Source organism: Tetrahymena thermophila, assembly GCF_000189635.1.
Source record: "Tetrahymena thermophila SB210 genomic scaffold scf_8254610, whole genome shotgun sequence".
In the NCBI taxonomy this organism is placed as follows: Eukaryota; Ciliophora; class Oligohymenophorea; order Hymenostomatida; family Tetrahymenidae; genus Tetrahymena; species Tetrahymena thermophila.
This window is the reverse complement of record NW_002476380.1, coordinates 1-20,613: the sequence shown is the minus strand read 5'-3', so window position 1 is coordinate 20,613 and position 20,613 is coordinate 1. Positions and strand designations below refer to the sequence as shown.

The 20,613-nt window shown below is 25.2% G+C and overlaps 5 protein-coding genes across 5 annotated transcripts; 3 read left to right on the top strand and 2 right to left on the bottom strand. All coding sequences in view use genetic code 6, as the record gives it.

Annotated features, from left to right (window-relative positions):
* Nucleotides 1-780: 780 nt before the first annotated feature.
* Nucleotides 781-3,420, bottom strand: TTHERM_00334250 (kelch motif protein; the record flags this gene model as incomplete). The annotated part of the gene is made up of 1 exon (XM_001017493.1): nt 781-3,420. The coding sequence occupies one exon, from the start codon at nt 3,418-3,420 to the stop codon at nt 781-783; it is 2,640 nt and encodes an 879-aa protein (XP_001017493.1).
* A 2,833-nt stretch (nt 3,421-6,253) lies between these two features.
* On the top strand, nt 6,254-8,413 carry TTHERM_00333240 (hypothetical protein; the record flags this gene model as incomplete). Its single annotated transcript, XM_001017491.3, has 3 exons — nt 6,254-7,060; nt 7,372-7,814; nt 8,149-8,413. The coding sequence occupies 3 exons, from the start codon at nt 6,254-6,256 to the stop codon at nt 8,411-8,413; spliced, it is 1,515 nt and encodes a 504-aa protein (XP_001017491.1).
* A 1,206-nt stretch (nt 8,414-9,619) lies between these two features.
* On the top strand, nt 9,620-10,768 carry TTHERM_00333230 (SPFH domain/band 7 family protein; the record flags this gene model as incomplete). Its single annotated transcript, XM_001017490.1, has 4 exons — nt 9,620-9,919; nt 10,022-10,157; nt 10,301-10,421; nt 10,492-10,768. The coding sequence occupies 4 exons, from the start codon at nt 9,620-9,622 to the stop codon at nt 10,766-10,768; spliced, it is 834 nt and encodes a 277-aa protein (XP_001017490.1).
* Nucleotides 10,769-11,723: 955 nt separating this feature from the next.
* Nucleotides 11,724-14,646, bottom strand: TTHERM_00333220 (acyl-CoA synthetase (AMP-forming)/AMP-acid ligase II; the record flags this gene model as incomplete). The annotated part of the gene is made up of 5 exons (XM_001017489.3): nt 11,724-12,481; nt 12,598-12,819; nt 12,875-13,219; nt 13,613-14,194; nt 14,475-14,646. The coding sequence occupies 5 exons, from the start codon at nt 14,644-14,646 to the stop codon at nt 11,724-11,726; spliced, it is 2,079 nt and encodes a 692-aa protein (XP_001017489.2).
* A 2,418-nt stretch (nt 14,647-17,064) lies between these two features.
* TTHERM_00333210 (60S ribosomal protein L4) lies at nt 17,065-19,360 on the top strand (the record flags this gene model as incomplete). The annotated part of the gene is made up of 3 exons (XM_001017488.3): nt 17,065-17,254; nt 18,062-18,565; nt 18,822-19,360. The coding sequence occupies 3 exons, from the start codon at nt 17,065-17,067 to the stop codon at nt 19,358-19,360; spliced, it is 1,233 nt and encodes a 410-aa protein (XP_001017488.2).
* Nucleotides 19,361-20,613: the final 1,253 nt, after the last annotated feature.

Below are 20,613 nucleotides of genomic sequence, written 5' to 3'. Positions count from 1 at the left end.
ATATTCTTAATAAGCAGGTATTGAAAATAGAGAAATTAGATTTATTTCTAAAAACTCTAATCTAAATGATCCATAAACAAATCTAAATCTCCTATAAAATTCATAAAAATAATAAAATAAGCTTCCATAGAATGCAATAGACCTCCTTTTAAAATTAAAAAAGTCAAAATATTTCGTTAGCCCTTAGAAAACTTAGTAACTTACTGAAAAATGGAATTAATATGAAAATCAATCCTTATAAAATTAATCAAAAAGTTGAAGTATTTTTAAATTTTATATCTTAAATTTGTAAATTAAATTAAAAAATAATTTGTCTAAAAAAAATATAAAATTTACCACAATCATTCAATAAATTTAGGCCTATTCCCCAGTAGAAAAGAGTTGGACATTCCACTCTCTTAAAAATTATTTTATTTTGATATTCCATATATATAAATATTATATTTTAAATAAATCATGTTATTGCTTAATCTTCAAACACATTTTTTATAATAAAATATTTAGATTGATAAAATAAAATTACTAAATTTTTAGATGAAAAGTTATAATAATTAAATTATTAAACTAGATTTAACAACTTTATGATTGATATCAAAACTCATCTTTAAAGGAGTTGATTTTAGCTTACCAACATTTAAATTTAAGTATATTAAGTTGTCAATATTAGCTAAAATATAAAAAGTAATTTTTTTTGTATATTAATAGTTTTAATATAATGTTAATTATTGTAAAATTATAGGTAATAATTAGTGGTTATGCAAGAATTTTAAATAAAACTTATCACAATATTGGAGAATATCTAAGAAGGATATCTTCTTTTTACCAAGTAATAAAATCAAATTTTTCAATAAGTAATGGGTTTGTTTTATTTATAGTATAAACTTCGTAATCTCTCATTGCAAGGATTTCTAAATTGTTAAAATTTGATTTTTATTATTCTATATTGACCACTTGTCCTTTTTATTTTTTAGGTTTTTATTGTTCAATTAATAGTAACTTTTATCTTTCTTTTTTTAAATCTTCCAGAATCCTTTTTTATTGTTGCGATTTTGTTAAATAATAATATGGATTTGTCTATTCTTCAGGAGGTCTATATTTAGGTGTATTATTTTTAGAAGTTCTACTTCTAGGAGTTTTATTTTTAGGGCTATCTTCAAAAATTGTATTAGAATTTTGCTAATATTTTTATTCGTCAAAAAAAATAGATTTTGTAAAATTTTCTTAATTTTTTGGTGTAAGCAAAAGTTTAGAAGCAGATCGCTGTCTAGGGGAAGGTTACTATCCTAAAAATTAAGATGGGCTTCTGTAAGGAGCCATAGTTGGATTTTGCTTTGAAGTGTTGCTTTAATTTTTACTTAATTACAAAGTGTCATTTGAATTTTCTGTATCAAGATTCTAATACCCTAGAATTTATCTTTTTTCATGTTCGAGCTTTTACTTGAGCTACTCGTGATATTGCTTACGATTCTTATAAATATACTTAACTTATTCATTAAATTATGGTAAATAAATCATAGGATTCATTCTTGGTGTTGGTATCTTAACCTAAGGTATCATAGATACAGATTTCGTTTACTTAAGTTTAAAAAATTAGCTGTTTGTTTATTGCTCTTAATCATTAGTTTAGTCTTGTATGAAAATATTACTATTTTTATTAGATCTTGGAGATCTGAATTAACCATTTTATATTGAAGAATAAAAGTTTATTTGACTATCTGCTGAATTAATAGTTGAAAGACCTAAAGTGTCTAATTTTGCTTATTAGCTATTTGATTACTATTACTAATTTCTTAGAATTCTTTGCTTCGCTTTACTCTCTTTACTTTATCTGGTATCATCAGTAGTGAGATCGTTTACTGAAAGGCAATAATTTTCATATTTGTTCATATCTTAACAAAAAATGTAGAGCATAGACTTTTGCATACTTTCATCATAAACTGCTAATTTTACAAATTTAGGTTATTTAAGCGTCAAGTAATTTACTTAGATATTTATAACTGACCAAAAGTTTGTATAAGGTTCAAACTTTTAAATTTAAATATAATTATCTACTATTATAGGAGAACCTGCTACAAATAAGCATTTATTTAGTTGAGAAACAGTTCCACAGATAAAATTCTTTTATAGTTCTAATGAGGCTATCTCAAAAATTTGTTAGCTTTTAATGTTATATTTTTCACATTATGTTAGGCTTTCACCATGATATCCTTACCCACCAATTATATAAATAAAATCATCAAGCTGGAGTAATAAATGATCGTACCTAGCAAAATGTAATCTACTTTTAATCATAAACTTTTTGAGAGTAAAATCAATTAACATGCATGTATTTTAAGCAATTCCGTTAGCCTTTCCTCCACAAATAAAAATTTCTTCACTATTTTATAGATGGATTTAACCAAATGCCTCCAGCTGTAATTAAAGTACTTCTTGTTTGAAAATAGAGCGTTCTACATCAATTTTAAAGATTGTATTGATTACATATCCTGGGAGGATATCTTAATTATAAGTGAGTTGATCTTTAATTATTTCCTAGACTGCTTTAACATTATCTGCATGAGGCATCAAATTAGCATATTTGTTTAAAACTACTTCTGTTTGTATAAAGTAGATCAGATGCTCTTTGTTTTATCTCTTTACTATTCTCTTATTATCATAATACTATCTCTTTTCATTATATAAATGAGGATCTTTAATTTAATTCATGCGAAAGTCTTTTTTGTACCAACAATTATCATCAAAAATTTTGTTATTAATCCTTGCTAAATCATAGTCATCTTCATTAAAAGGATCTATTAAACTTTATATATAGTTTTCATCATTTTCTTAAATATACTAATCTTATTCTCTTAAATCCTATTCATCCAAGTCATATTCAAACTCTCCATCTTAATCTAAATTAGTGAACGTCTTGACTTTTTATGATTTAGTAGAACCAATAATATCTAAGGAATTAGGAATATCTTATAAGATATTTGTTTTCGAAATATATTTCATTTTTCTATTTAGCTGTTCTTCGAAAGATTCTGGTTAAATCCTTGATGCACCATCTGAACTATTTTATTCAATACCAATATTTGTAGAATTATATCTATTTCCCTCTAAAATCGTTTTGTATATAATAGCCTTATGAATCCCTATATTTCTTTCATCATAATTATTGTAAAAAGGGTATTTTTAGCTATTATTCAGTGAATGATTTCTCATAAATAAAGCCAGACTATCAAGTTATTCAATAGAAAGCATATCATCTTTTGTTTGATATCCAGAAATAGGATCAAAATTAACTTGGTTGAATCCAATCTTACTTTTGCTTTTTCCAAATTAAGGCTATGTTTTATCTCCACTTTTTTTTTGATCATCTGATTATGATATTTCGAATTTATATTTCTTAAGATTCTCTTCACTTAAAAAATCCATAATTGATTTAATCAGAAATAATGCTGAATTAAGAATATTAACTATATATGATGATATCAAAAAGTGATAATTAAATTTATAAGTTACTTTCAGTATGTGCAAAAGTCAAGTTTTGCTGATTTTATATTTTTAATAATTTATATAATGTTCCAGTTTATAGCCATTCAAAATATTTTAAATCATAATCTAATACAAAAAGAATAAAAGTATTTAATCAAAACTCATTTTTTAAATTTACTACTGCATATTTTTGAAAATAGATTATTTTACAAAAGCTTCATTAAATACTTTATCGTATCAAGTAGCTAAAATAAATTTAGTGAATATATAGTATTAATATCAAATACTAAAATTTAGATTATTTATTTTTAATTTAATTTTTTACTAAAAATGATTATTTATAAAATATTTAATTTTAAACTTAAAATAAACAATTTTTAATTTAGTAAAGTTTGAATAAATAAATTTAATTTTTAATCATAAAAAATAAGAGTATTGAAATTAATAAGAAGCACATTAAATTGATATTATTTTCTATTCATTTTTTAATTACCTTTAAATTATTTTCAAATAGTTTATTAAATTATGAAAATTAAATAAATATAGAACTTATTTTTAACATAAAATATGCAATACAACCAAAGAAATAGGATTATTTATGAATAACTTTAGATGGACTTATTATTTTTTTGTGTTTATAATAAATAAAATAATACAAATAAATATATAATATAATAGAAATAAATAAATAAATAATATAATAGAAATAAATAAATAAATAATATAAAAGAAAAAAAAATGTAAATTTTGACTGCCTTATTCATTAAAAATATGATTTATTTATTTATTTTGTAATGAAAAATAAGTTTAATTAAATTTTAAATAAAAGAAATAAAAATACATTTTTCTATGCTTTTTATAATAAATTTTTGATGATAGGAAATTGATTTTTTTAAAAATCATAGGAGGGAAAGATACTAAAAAAATCAAGTAATTTATTAAATATTTTTTAAAAAAGGAAAGATTAAATTTTAAAGCTTCTTGAATTGATGATAATAATAAATTAATTTAATAAAATTAACTGGAGATTAAGGTATGAAAAAAATCAAGCAATTAATTTTTATTTTATCAAATATTTTGCTAAAATACTAAAAATTAATTAATTTTTAAATGTATCAGTATTTCTTAGGATGAATTCATTATTTAAAAAATAAACTTAATTGATATGTAAACAGTAATAAATTTAATTTTAATCACAAAAATTAATAATTTATAAAATTTATCAATATAACAAATTCTGATTTAAATAAAAATAAGTCAATTAAAATATAAAAATTTAAATAAAATTTTTAATTTATGTTAAAGGGTTAAATATAAAGGTTGAACTTACAATTAATAATTTAATACTAATTTAAGTAATTTTATTATATGCTACCTAAGAAGTTAATCAAAATACTAGAACCATGAGTATAATTAAGTGATTATGATTTATCAATTGATTGTCATCTTACTAAATTTGTATTTCTCAAATTATATTTGTTTGTTTTTTTTAAATAGTTTGAAATAATCTATATGTTAAAGGCACTATTCAAGCTTACAAATATTAAGGGAGTAAGTAAAAATTTTGATTAAGTAATAGAACTTAAAAAATAAAATAAATATTTATATTATAGTTTTTTTCACTTTCATATCTTCAAATTTAAGTTATTAATTTATTCATTTTATGCTGATACAGTAAAGTGTTGTATTCATTTTTTACTTGTTTAAGATTCTAAAAAGTTTAAATACTATTTAAGAGACAATAAGTCAGTCAGTCAGTTGATTTATTTTCTATTTTTTTAAAGATTCTCAAAGATTAATAAATAATACGTAGATTCAATAATGAGATTCTATTTTATTTAAAAATAATTAAGGAATCTCAGACACTTGAATAAAAATTAATTATTAATTCATTAGTGTTAAATCAAACATCAATTCTTAAAGCCAGTCTCTTATCATAATTGCTTTATAATTTAGCAAAATAATAATTATATTTTAATACTACTTTACTATTTTAATAATTTTTCATGATGCTTATTCATGAGATTATTTTAAATTAGTTGTAATTTTAAAATAGATTTTTTATTTAAAAACAATAAATTAAATATTTTCTGTAAAATAAAATAATTGTAAACTAGATTGAAAAATACATACTATAAATGAATCGAAAGACTACTAAATATGGCTTTCAAATAAATTGTGCTTTGTTAAGAGTACTTATAGCTTGATAGATAAGATATATTATGCACTAATAAGTGTATTTTCTTAGTTTACATCAGTTTACGAATGACAGTAATTACAGTTTATGTTCAGAATTAATTTTTGCTTTTATTTTTAAAAATTTAAGATAATTTTTGATTTTAGTTTAATTCGGATGTTTTATTGATTGTTTGGTTTTGTATGTAAGAAGAGTTCAAAGATAACCAACAAGATTAAGAATATTTTAATAATTATTATTGTTTTCAAATATTTGATAAATCTCAATTACTACAATTATTTTTGATCTGAAAAGATAATTTTCTAAGGGCGGACTACAACCATTTCAATAAAATACTTTCAGATAGTATTGTCAAAAAAAATATAATAAATAAGTATCAACAATTTAGTGAATCTATATTATATATTCAACTCACCAAAAACTATTATTTATTTATATTTGCTTAAATAATAAATTAATAATATTAAGTAAGTAAGATTGCACTTCTATCAGCAATCTAGCAAGTCTCATTTTATAAATATTTTAGCAAAAATCTTAACAATTAAAATAACTACTAACATACAAACAAACACAATTATGGGTAACTCTTGTGCTTCAGCTAAAAAGCCTAAAAGCAGGTCAAGACCAGCCAAACTATATATCCATTCAAAAACACAAAATATTGCTTACAAAGGAGACGCTAATGGAATTTCTCCTTGCAGTATTGATTTACAATAGATGTCTACTGAAGTAGGTACAGCTCTAGAGAGGGGCTCAGGAATCGATCAAAACTAAATACAAATCGAAGCATAGATTGGAAATTCGACTCCAATATCTGGTCAAGCCTATAAAAACTATATTAAGATACAAATAAATAATATTCCTGTTTCTAATATAACACCAAATAATTAGTCTAAATTCTCCAAAAAATCAAATATGCCTTTTTTAGAAAAGGATTAGTAAAGTATAAAAAAAGTTACAATTCCTTCTTATTTAACGCCATAAAGTAATTCTAAAGACTAACATACAATAGACTCAAGCGATGTCAAGCAATATATGTAGTAATATTTCATAGATTCTTGGGACTACAATGTGGATTTTCAAGGAAACCTTAGCAAAAAGATTTAAAAAAAGGAAAATATTCTAAAAGATTTCACAAAGAGAGAGAGGGGATTGTGGAAGGGTCCTACATAAAATTCTTTATTTGATGCATTTTATCTAGCATTTACCCTTAATGAAGATCTTGTGCTGAACCCTCATGATATTTGGGATTAAATACTTATAACCTTAAAGTAATTCTACTAAAAAAACAATATCAAATAAAGCGAGTTATTCCCTAATTCAAAATAAATACGCAAAGATAGTAAAATCATAAATTATAAGGAAACTCCTAATTCTAAAAATGTAATAGTTTTAATTAATTTAATTCAAACAAAACATTTCCAATTCTTATATCCAATTTACTTTTAAATTTTCAATGCTATCATTTTTTTTTAAAAAATAAATTTTAATATGTAAACCAATTTTTAATAAATTTATTTTCAGTTTAAATCACAAATAAATATCCTAAATTTCTGAAAATTTATTAAATTTTGTAAATACTTTGATTTTCAAAAAGTAAAAGAAACTCCTGTTTAAAATAGTATCTTTTTTTATAAATAAGCACTGTATCTTCTTTTTATTCAGATAATTTATTTTTTAATTTATTAAAATAGAAACGCGAGCTGATTTCTTGGGATTCGATTTTAAAACAAATACAAGAGCAAAATTAGCAAACTCTTGATTCATTATCTTAGCCTTAATCTATTTAAAAAGATGCTGCTATTTAAAATAATTTTAAGATCAAGAGAATCTCTTAACTTGTCTATAACCAGCTTATATATTTAGACGCAGAATTTCCATCTTATGAGCAATTAAGCTATCTTCCATATACAATTTTTCCTGGTCATTATTACCAGATTAGAAATATTGTATTTAGATCGTCACTTTCTGATTGGTTTCTTTTAAGAGAAAAAATATTAAGCTTAATTGAAGTAGCTCCTGAATTTTGGATAGAACGCCTCTATTTTATAATTGATAATTTTGTAGATACTTTGCAAGGCAAGCTTAACCTTTAATTTTGGAATTAAGGTTTTTTAACCAAATCTTCAGAATTCCCGTAATATATTTATTTATTCATCTAAATTTATCTAAATATTTTAAATAAAAAAATAATATTTTGATAAAAAGCAAAAAAGTTTATTTATTAAAATGATCATTTATTTATTGACTTATAAAAATAATTTTTATTACATTTATAAAATTAAAAATGTTAATTTAATTAAAATGAATTAATTGTGAATAAAGATTAAACTACTAAATAACAAACTAAAAAAACTAATTTTAAATTTAGTTTAAATATCAAAAAAATTAAAATAAACTAATTTTTAATATTATTTAAATTTTTAAAAAATTTCTTAAAATATCTAAATAATTTAATATTCAAATAATAGAGATTTTTGGAGATTTGGATGGATGAAAGAACTGTTCAATATTGAATTCGATAATAATGATTTATATTAGACTGGTTTGATCTACACTTGCTAAGATGTTTGTCATATATCTTTCTCTAGCCCGTTCATTTTTAGAATATAAGAGCATAAAATTGATATCCAAATGAGAGTTTAAGCTCATAAATCTTGCTTAATCTAAGCAAAGAATCTACCAAATTCTTTTGAACCACTTCTAACGATGTATTTAATGAAAGACAAAATATGAATTAAATTAAAAAAAGCAAAAATAACTATCTAGATATATTAAATTTCAAATAATAACTCATACTACCAATTAACTAACTAACTAACTACTAACTAATTCTCACACTCATTACCAATTATTAAAAAATTTTACATTAAAAAATAAATATAAAAATATTAATTACAATAACAGGTACTACAATAATAAAATTTTTAATCTAATCTCATCATACATCATAACCCATAAAATATATCTATCTATGAACTACCTATCTCAATAAGTTTATTATTATATAATTTACTAATCAAATTAGACTTAATAAGCAATTATTTTTTTACAATTTAAACAAATGTATTTTATATAAGCATAAATTTTATTTGTCAATCTTTAAAGTATTTTTTAAAAATAAGTCTATTAATAAATTTTAATTTTAGATTGATTTAATTATTTATTTTTTATATTAAACTTACTAATATTTCATTTTTATTCCTTTTCATCTAGACTCAATGCAATTAAAATCAAAATAAATATTAAAAATTGTCCTTTTTTTAAAGAAAAAAGATTGAAAAAATAATTTTCTTTAAAATATTTTTATGTTAACTTCTTTCTAGATTTCATTATTTAAAATTTTAATTTTTCAAATTATTGAAAAGTAGCATAAATAGAAGATTAACTTTGAGTTAAATTCATAAAGAAATTAGAATTGTATAAAAATTAAAACATTTAAAAATAATAAATTACCCAAAGTATTTAAAAAATTTATCTAAAAATTTACAAATCATTTTAAATAATTAAATTTTTCAGTTTAAACTTTTGTGAAGAAAAAAAATGAATTATTTTTTGAAAAAATAAATGAAAAATGATATTATTTGTTGAGTAAATAAGATTCTGAAATTTAAGGTGAGTGGATTGATTAAAAAGAAGTGAAGAGCTCGAATTTTAATCTTTTTATAACATAAAAGCAAAACTGAATGAAAATATTATTGATTGTATTTGAATGAAAGTAAAATTAGAGAAAGTTTTTTTTCAGATTTTTTGTGTCTTGCCTTGTTTCAATAAATAAGGATTTGAGGATCATTTATCAATCAAAATAAATAAGAATTGATTGCAAAAACAAACTGATTTAAAAATTAAATTATTTATTATAACAATTATTAATACAATAATACATTGAACATACAATATAAGTATTCAAATATTTACAAATTATAGAATATCATTAGTAAAATGGAATAGCCTGAGATGCAAAGAATAAATGGCTCTAGTCATCACGAAGATGATATTGTTGCCTAAGATAAATTTACATGCTATTAATCATGTGTAGCTTGTTGCGGAAAAATTGAAGGATGCTTAGGTATGTGGTTACCATTCCCATGCTGCTGCTGCCCTAAACCTTTTGTAACAGTTCCTTCATCTAGTAAAGGTATTTTAGAGAAGTTTGGAGGATTTTAAAAAGTTTTAGAGCCTGGCCTTCATGAAGTAAACCCTGAATGTGAAAAAGTTTATATTGTAGATATGAAAACAAAAGTAAAATGCTTAAATATATTGAAAATTTTATAACTAACTATCATAGAATTAAATATCAAATTAAAATTAGTAAAATGAAACGAATTTTATTAATATGTAAAGGTATTAGATCTTAAACGTCAAACAGTTATGACAAACGATAATGTCACAGTAGATATAGATACAGTAGCTTTTTATAGAATTGTTGAGCCTAAAAAAGCTCTATATAAGATTGTCGACATTAAATTCTCTCTTGAGTGTAATTATTTAGTAGCTAACTAGCTTATAATAGATTTTTATGCAAAACTTTTTTCAATAAGTTTCAAACAATAATTGTTTTTAGTTTAAATTTATGGAAAATACTTTTTTAGTTGCTAAAATAATTTTTAATAAACTTTATAGAATTAACATATGCTTGTTTGAGATCTATTTGTGGTGAACATAGTTTGCAAGATCTCTTGGAAAAACGTGAATAAGTAAATGATTAAATTGAAAATTATGTTGAAGAGCATGTCAAAGACTGGTAAGAATAATTTTCAACATTTATATTTATTTATTTATTTTTTTAAAAATTTTAATATTATATATAATAGGGGTATTTTTGTTGAATAAGTTTTTATTAAAGATATGGTTTTGAGCAAATAACTTATTGAAGAAATGTCTATGGTGCCAGTTAGTAGAAAGAAAGCTGAAAGCAAAGTAATTTCATCTAAATCTGATGTTGAAAGTGCTAAACTGCTCAGATAAGCAGCAGATATGCTTGCCACAGATGCAGCTATGCAAATTAGATACTTTGAAGTTGTTTAGGCTATATCAGAACACTAAAATAGAAAAGTAGTTTTCTTGCCTTTAAAACCTGATGAAGAATGAAAATAAAATAAAATAAATTATCTCCCAGCTACTATATTAATTTATTAAAAAAATATTTATCTTTAAAAAATAATGTATGTTTATTAATTAATTATTTGGTTTTCTTAAAACTTTAATAATAATTTTGTATATTTTCTAAAACTTATAAAACATAAACTAGTTCTAGTTTTATTTTCTAAAAGTTATATATAAGATATACTTAATTTTATATTTTGTAAGTTACTTCTTATTTATGATTTAAAATAAAAATCAGCCAAATATGTTTAGATGTTTATTAAAGTATTTTCTCATAACACTTTTTTTGATTAAAAGCTGTTTATCTTGTAAAAAAGCTAATTTTTGCTAACATATCATAAAAAGATAAATAAATAAATAAATAAATAAATAAAAGAATCCAAATAGCTCCATTATCTATAAGAAAAGCTATTTTAAATATTTTTGCCGTTGTAAAAGAAGTAAGATTTATTCATATGTTTGTATATTATTGTATTTTACAAAATGAAATTCACTAGTTGTTAAATATAACTTAAAATAAATAAATAATTTTATTAATGAAAGTTATTATCAACTGTTTAAATTGGAATAAATAATTTTAAATTATAAAAACTATTATAATTTTAAGACAGAAATGATTCTATGATAATTATAAAAGTATAATTAAAAATTTTTGTTTAAATATTAAGATTTCTATGCCATGTATGTAATGCTATCACCTTATTCTATATATTCAAATATTAGGTCTATTAACACTTATCTATTGATATCATAATTAATATTTATGTCAACAAACAAACTATCTTATTCTATAAAAATTAAATTTAAAGGAATTTGTTGCTCAAATATTTTCTACTTAATAATGATAATTTATAAAAAATCACATAGAAAATAACAAGTATTTATTTATGAGTTAAAAAATTTAACTTTAAACGAATAAATTGATAAATATGTTTGTTAATCAAAGCTTAGGATCAACGTAAAGTGACTCAATAAGTGCTTCGTGTTTCTAATTGACTACATTTCTTTTTAATTTAAGAGTAGGGGTGAGATCGCCTCCATCAATTGAGAAATCACTATCTAAGATAGCATATTTTTGAATATTTTAGGCTCTAGAAATAGCCTTAGAGTTTGTCTTCTTTATAGCTTGCTCAATAGCTTAAAGAATCTTAGGATCCTTCTTGGCCTCTGCAACAGTTTTAGCAGTTGATCCAAGAGCTTCGAATTCTCTAAGAGATTCAGGAGACAATTAGTTACTTAATTTATCACCTTCTTAAACAAACTTAAAAGTAAGAAGTACAACTAAATACTTTCTCTTATCACCAATAACAACAGCATTTGATACAAAATTAAGGTTTTCTTTAAGAATGTTTTCAATCAAAACTGGAGCAACATTTTCACCACCAGCTGTAATAATAAGTTCTTTAATACGTCCTGTGATAGTCAAGTTACCGAATTTATCTAATTTTCCTACATCTCCACTGTGTAAAAATCCTTAAGAATCGATAGTTTGACGAGTAGCATCTTCGTTTTTAAAGTATCCCATGAATCTATTACGTCCTTTGTAGCAGATTTCACCATTACCTTCCTTGTCAGGTTAGTAAATAACCAAATCAGTACCTGAAATACCAGCACCAGTAGAATTGAAAAAGTCACCTTCAAATTTATCATAGTTTGAAGGATCACTCAAGCATTCAGGGCCAGCACATTCAGACATACCTTTTGATATTTAAATAATTAATAAATATTTTATTTTTAAATAACAATATTAAAAAACATTTGATATAAATTAGCTATAATTTAATTAATTTTGATTGTTTAAAAAATGATTTTACCATAACCAGAAATAAGATACATATTAAGAGAGAGGAAATATTCACGGATAGCAGGTGAAAGAGGAGCAGCTCCGTACATTAAGAAACGAGATTAGTCTAAACCTAAAGCTTTCTTTACATTATTATAAACTACTTTTTTTGCTAGACCAAATCCAAATGGTAACTTTTTGTTATGGACTTCAGCAAAAGTTCCTTCTACACCCATACCCTTAGCCCATGTTGCTATTATTAATATCAGAAAAATCAATTAAAGAAAATTATTTTTTAATCAAATTACCAATCTTGGTCTTTAACCATCCGTTAGAAGCAGCAAGAGCTTTCATCTTTTCTTCGATCTTTTCCCATACTCTAGGTACAGAGAAAAAGAATGTGGGACGGACTTCCTTTAAAGTTTCAACTAAAGAGCCTGAAAGGGCAGAAGGATCAGCAAAGAACATATGAGCACCACCTTCAATATTACCAACAATATCAATAATTTGAGCAGCAACGTGTGAAAGGGGAAGATAGCTGACCAATCTTTCTTGTTAGTTAGGAGCTAATCCGTACTTTCCAATACAAGCTTTACAGGTCCAAGTGTAGTTATCATGAGAAAGCATGACTCCCTTAGGCATACCAGTAGTACCTTTATTAAGAATAATAATAATTATTATACATATTAGTATTTTAATTAATTAATATGTGAATTTTTTATGGAAATTATTAATTTCAAATAAATGCTTTGTGACAATTTTTAATAAAATTGCAATTAATTAATTAATTGATTAATTATTAAAATTAATTTTTCTAATAACTTGCTTATTTTTGATGGAATTGATTAATTAATTGCTTTCAGAAATTTCCTTTACACTAAATAAAATTTGTTTATTTATTTAAAAATTTCTACATAGTAAAAGAAATAGATAAAAAAAGGAAAGATAAACTTTATTTTTATATCCATTTCATTTATAATTGTTCCTTTATTGAAATTATTCAAAGTTTTAAAAAAACAAAGGTGCTTTTTATTTATAATATTTACCTGAAGTGTAGACGAGGGTGCAACAATTACCAGGTCTCTATTTAATCATTCTATTTTCTAAGATGTCAGCTGGGTTTTCAGGTTTGAAGGATCTTCCATGTGACATAAATTAGTCCCAAGTAAATACCTTGACTCTGCAATTTTCTGGTACATTCTTGATGGTATCATTGTAGACAACTATGTATTTCAAAAGAGGGAGCTTGTCTAAGACCTTTAAGTACTTGTCTAAGTGGGTTTGATTTTCAACAATAACAACTTCACAGTCTGAATTTTCTGCTACGTACTAGCAAGCTTCGGGACCATTGGTAGTATAAACACCAACAGGAAGATAGTAACCAAAAATAGAGCCATAGAAGCTGATAACCCATTCCGGGGAGTTGAAACCAATAATGTTAACACTACGGTAAGGAGTCATACCAAGAGAGATAAGTGCTTTACCGAAAACTTTGCTTTCTTCAAAATACTACTTGTAAGTAAGGGTAACCCATTTGCCATTTTTCTTAACACTCAAAGCAGGAGAATCAGGGATTTGCTTAACAATTCTTTCAAACATTTCAACTAAGGTGAAAGGTTGTTCACTTCCTATAATATTTAATTGAAATAAAATGAGTAATTTAGATTGGTGCTTTTTAAAAAGTAGAGCTTAAAGGCTTCTATCTGTGCTTTTGAGCTATTTAATAAATATTTTCAGCTAAAAAGTAGAAGAAGTAGAGCTGTTTAATTGTTATAAATTTGCACAACAAAAATGTTAATACATAGATAATATTAAATATCTATGAAATTAAATCCTATGGGTAATGGTAACACTTGTTTATTGTGTGGTTAAGTAAGGAGTTGTTAAAAGATAAGGAATTTGCATTACCAGGACCAGATTTCTTAACTCTAATAGGTAGTTCTAATGTGTAATCGAGAGTCCAGTTGTAATTTTTGTAAGGATCTTTTGGGTCATAAACAGAAGCTAATCTCTAGAATCCTTCAGGAGAACAGTAGAGATACTCATTGTCATCGAGTTTGGGTAAAAATTAGTTGGACATTTATTCTTAAATTGAACCTACTTTTATATCTTCCTATTTTGCTGTTATATAGAAATTTTGAATTTCTACAAGTCAATCAATCTTTTAGTTATTTAATTTTATTAATTTATTATTAATTATGCAAAATTTCTTTCTCGTTTTAATTAAATTCAATAAGATATTTTTTTTAAAGTAAGATTAAAGATAAAACCTTAAAACTGTATTAAAGGTAGCAATACCTTTCTTTCTTATTTACAACTAAACAAAGTTGCTTAAAATTTTTAAATTGTATAAATAAAAGAGCACGCAAATTTCCCACCTATTCGTTTAATTTATGTCATATAAATCGCCTTGTCTAAGAAACACACCGATGACGTAAATTACATAACTAAAGTTATAATCGAGATACGATCTTTACTGAAATTTTTCATCAAAAAATACTCTAAAGTTTGAATATCCTTCAAAGTCCTATGCTCCTAAAGTGTTATCATAGTATAATTAAAATTTTCTGTTTATTCCTGGTAGATTGTTAGCAAAATATCAGCCCATTCTTGAAATCAAATATTTTGTGCCAAAAATATTAAGTAAAAGGATGAAAAAATAAAAATGTGTTGGTAATGATTTACGACATCAGTAAAATAATATCTTTAAATCTTAAAGAAGAAAAAATAAGTTAAATTTACAATTATAATAAGTAACTTTATTTTGTAAAAGTTTTTTGTTATTTTAAAGAAATTTCTTTTAAAAATTTATAAGATATTTTCTTATTTTTATAATATTTGGCAAATAAAAATTTTTTTATGAGCGAGTGATGACATCAATTTCATCACTATAAATCACACTTCTTTCTTTCAATTAATAAAAAATATATGGATATTTTTTAAAAATTTTAATTTTTGTTTACACTTTTATTAAAATCTTATTTAAGTTATGAATGAATAAAAATAATAAATCTATTTTTGGAATTAAATCTAATAAATTTCAACTGATAAGCAAAATTATTTTATTTTTTTGATAATTTACTTCATTATACATGTTTCTGCATAAATTATAATCAGAATTAAATTAATAATATTAAAATAAATTAATCAATAATAAACAATATTAAAAAAAAAAATTATAGTAAATCTTCATTAATTAACACCTCCCTATCCTCATTTTCTCTAAACATAAAATGGCGTTATAAATGATTTTATAAATTTTACATAAAATGGTATAATTAATATTAACTATCTTATTAATTCATTCAGCTTTTACTTCAGAAATAATTTTTTAATTTAAATAAAAAATTATTATCAAAATATTGTGGAAGGTAAAGAAAATTATACCAAATGACTAAAAATTCCTCATTAATTAACATTAACTGAATAGTTAGAACCTTTGGTGTATATTAAAATTTTTTAAAAACTTTTGAAATTTTGGTGATAATTTATGAGGATTTATTTAGATAGATTTCTAAAGATCTAAAAATAATTCGTTTTATCCTTCAACAAACTAATTCATCTTTTTATTGAAAATTTAAACATTTTTTTTAATTTTGTAATATTTGATTTTATCAATAAAATATCTACATAAATCAATGAAAAAAAATTTCTATTATTTGGATGGAAATAACTTATTCTTTCGTTAAAAAATTAAAATTATTTAATCTGAGTGCTTTTAAAAATAGTAAAATTGATTATTTATTTATAATTCCTAAAAATGGATTTTTAAAATTACATTTTGATATGGGTTAGATATCATATGTTATATATTTTAATAAAAAATTAATTTAAGAATAAATAATAATTATTTATTTTAATTTGATTCTTTGAGCTATTATTATTTATTTTAATAATATATCAAAAATATTAAACAAATTTATCATAAAAAATAAACTTATAAAAATAATTTCCATGATATGGTTTGATAAAAACAATTTATTAAAAAATAAGAAATATTAAATGAATTTAATTTTTATTTTATTTTTTATATCATAAAATTAAAATAAATATTTATTTAATATTAATGAAATAATTCATAAATAAATGAAATTCTTTGAAATTGCTTTGTTAGTTATGTTGGAGGTAGATTTTGTTTTGATTGATTAATTACCTTTATTTATAACGAGCATTGAAAAATGGAACAAAAATTATTATATACAAATGTATTTATATATGTATGTATGTAGGTACACTGCATATAAAGATAATGTTAAAGTGACTAACAAACTGAGTGATAATATGATTAGCACTTTATCTAGATGCATACCTTAAGAAGAATAATGAAGAAAAGAAATTTAGCCAATTAATTGAAAAAAGATAATTTTAAAGAGGGGGAAACATATTGATTTTAAGGCCAAATCAAAATATCTATTAAGAGAAATTAATCAAAGGGAAAAACAAATAAAAGTAAAGTAAAAGATAAATTAAAAAGTATTAGAAAAAAAAAATAAAAGAAATGACTTCTAGACCTCAAATCCACGTCCACGACGCTAAGGAAGCTAACAAGCAAACCGCTACCAAGCTCACCCTCCCCGCTGTCTTCACTGCTCCCATCAGAACTGATATTGTCCACAAGGTTTTCACCGACCTTAACAAGAACAGAAAGCAAGCTTCCGGAGTCAAGATTTCCACCAGAGGTACTGCTGGTAAGACATTCATAAAATTATTTATTATTCATCCTTTAAAAGGAATCAAATATTTATAAATATCTTGGCATGTTCGATGTTAATATTAAGAGTATAAGTGAATTTGTTTATTGCTTTGAGAAATTATTTTTAGCATCATAATATTACAAAAATCAAGTCGGTTGAAAAGATAAATTAAGTAGCGCATCTGTATAATAGAGAAGTTTTCATAAAATATCAGCAAGACAAAAATAAATTATGATTGATAGTAACTACTAATTCTAAAGGGTTGCAAGTAGAAAAGATAGCTATACTTAATCAATTTTAGTTAATGTGTGATAAGCAGGGCATTTGGTTTAGATTTCAAAATAAAGTGGGCTGATAGTTTGTTTATATAACAAATAAATTTGGTAAAGAAAGAGAATCTCATAAAAAATAAATTTAGGTTATTATCATATATTTGTCCTATTCCCTTTAAGCAAAGTATTAATAGTAAATTGCAAAATGCTATGTAAATATCTAAGGGTGAAAACTAAATAAATAAATAAATATCTATTTGAAAGATGCTTTAAAGTATTGTAGCATGAAATTAATTGCCCAGAAATGTATTCAAATTAAGGTTTTGTTAAACGATTTGAATCGCTTCTACTGAATTATCATATTAAAGAGAATATATAGTGCTTGAAAAATAAAAATAAACTCATAAGCAATATCAAATTTAAATATATTCACTTAAAATTTAACCAGACGTGCTAAGCATAATTATAAATCAAAATATTATTATTTACATTTTGAATTTATTTTAAAGATTCATTTATTTTTAATTAGGTATGGGTCACTCCGCTGAATCTTGGGGTACTGGTAGAGCTGTTGCTCGTATTCCCAGAGTTGGTGGTTCTGGTACTCACAGATCCGGTCAAGCCGCCTTCGGTAACCAATGTAGAAAGGGTAGAATGTTCGCTCCCTTGAAGACCTACAGAAGAGTCCACAGAAGAGTCAATGTCAACCAAAAGAGACACGCCGTCGCTGCTGCCCTCGCTGCCTCTGCTTTGGTTCCTTTAGTTTTCGCTAGAGGTCACAGAATCTCCAACGTTTAGGAACTCCCCTACGTTTTCGATGACTCCGTCGAATCTTATGAAAAGACCAAGCAAGCTGTTGCTTTCCTCAAGAGAGTCGGTGCTTACGATGATGTCCTCAGAGTTGCTGAAACCAAGGCACTCAGAGCTGGTCAAGGTAAATTGAGAAACAGAAGATACAAACTCAGAAGAGGTCCCCTCGTCGTCTACGGTAACGAAAAGTCCACCCTCACCAGAGCTCTTAGAAACATTCCTGGTAATTCTTTGAACATTTAAAAAGAAAATAAAATTCACATTGCCACTAGTGCAATAAATAAATAATTTATTTAGTCTAAATTTGGTTTTAAAATTCAACAAGTTCTATAAATAGTTAAATCAAATTTAATTTAATTGAGCTATTGAAAGAATATTTATTTAAATATTAGCAAATAAATTAAATTTAGACTAAATTTGATAAATTTGTCCTCATTTTTTGAATGAAAAATTAAAATTTTAATTAAAATATTGAATAGGTGTTGATGTTTGCAACGTTAACAGACTTAACTTATTATAATTGGCTCCTGGTGGTCACGTTGGTAGATTCATCATCTGGACTGAATCTGCTTTCAAGAAGTTAAACGAAATCTTCGGTACTTACTCTACTACTGGTGTCCAAAAGAGCGGTTACCAATTATAAAGACCCCTCTTGGCCAACGCTGACATCGCTAGAATCATCAACTCTAACGAAGTCTAATCCGTTGTTAAGGTTGCTGGTACCACCGAAACCCACGAAAGAAAGAAAAACCCCTTGACCAACAACAACGCTCTCTTCAAGTTAAACCCCGCTGCTAAGATCGTTAAGGAACAAGCTAAGAAGGCTGCTGAAGCTTCCAAGGCTAAGAGATAAGCTACCCTCAAGGCCAACAGAAAGGCTGCCAAGACCCACAAGAAGGGATCTCAAGCTTGGATTGCTGCTTTCAACAAGGCTAACGAAGAAGCTATTGCTAAGGCTAGATAAGAAGATGCTGATTTCATTGCTCAAGGTCAAGAAATCAAGGAAGGTGACGAATGAACGTGATCTATAATCTGAATTTTAAACCTCTTTATCTAATAAACTGCACATAAAACTATAAATATATATATATTCACTTAATCATACGCTATTTAATATTGTATTAAATATTTTATGGTAACCTACTTCGTAGGATATTTAAATTTCCACCTCTGTCTTTCCTCATTTCTTTTATGCTCTTAAAAATTTGCAAAGAAATTGCAAATCTAAAACTTAAATTCTTCATTTTTTCATTATTTATTAAAATTAATTAATTTAATAATTTTTAATTAAAAATTCCCAAAATTTTTCAAATTATTTATTTTGAGTAATTTATTTTTTAAATAACAAGTATGGAAAATATTAAAATACACAAATATGTTTTTAATTAATGTTAGATTTTAATTAATTTTTTTAATTTTGTAGTATAGATTTTTGATTTAAATACTATCAATAAAATTGTTTTGAGAAGAGCTTACCACTTTGTTTGATTAAGTATTGTTTTAGTCAAAATATATTATTTTCTAAATTTTTGATAGATAAATCACAAAAAAAAAAAAATGGTAAATGAACAATAAATAGTTTGTTTAATTTAAGAAAATAATTTGGGGTTGGGGTTGGGGTTGGGGTTGGGGTTGGGGTTGGGGTTGGGGTTGGGGTTGGGGTTGGGGTTGGGGTTGGGGTTGGGGTTGGGGTTGGGGTTGGGGTTGGGGTTGGGGTTGGGGTTGGGGTTGGGGTTGGGGTTGGGGTTGGGGTTGGGGTTGGGGTTGGGGTTGGGGTTGGGGTTGGGGTTGGGGTTGGGGTTGGGGTTGGGGTTGGGGTTGGGGTTGGGGTTGGGGTTGGGGTTGGGGTTGGGGTTGGGGTTGGGGTTGGGGTTGGGGTTGGGGTTGGGGTTGGGGTTGGGGTTGGGGTTGGGGTTGGGGTTGGGGTTGGGGTTGGGGTTGGGGTTGGGGTTGGGGTTGGGGTTGGGGTTGGGGTTGGGGTTGGGGTTGGGGTTGGGGTTGGGGTTGGGGTTGGGGTTGGGGTTGGGGTTGGGGTTGGGGTTGGGGTTGGGGTTGGGGTTGGGGTTGGGGTTGGGGTTGGGGTTGGGGTTGGGGTTGGGGTTGGGGTTGGGGTTGGGGTTGGGGTTGGGGTTGGGGTTGGGGTTGGGGTTGGGGTTGGGGTTGGGGTTGGGGTTGGGGTTGGGGTTGGGGTTGGGGTTGGGGTTGGGGTTGGGGTTGGGGTTGGGGTTGGGGTTGGGGTTGGGGTTGGGGTTGGGGTTGGGGTTGGGGTTG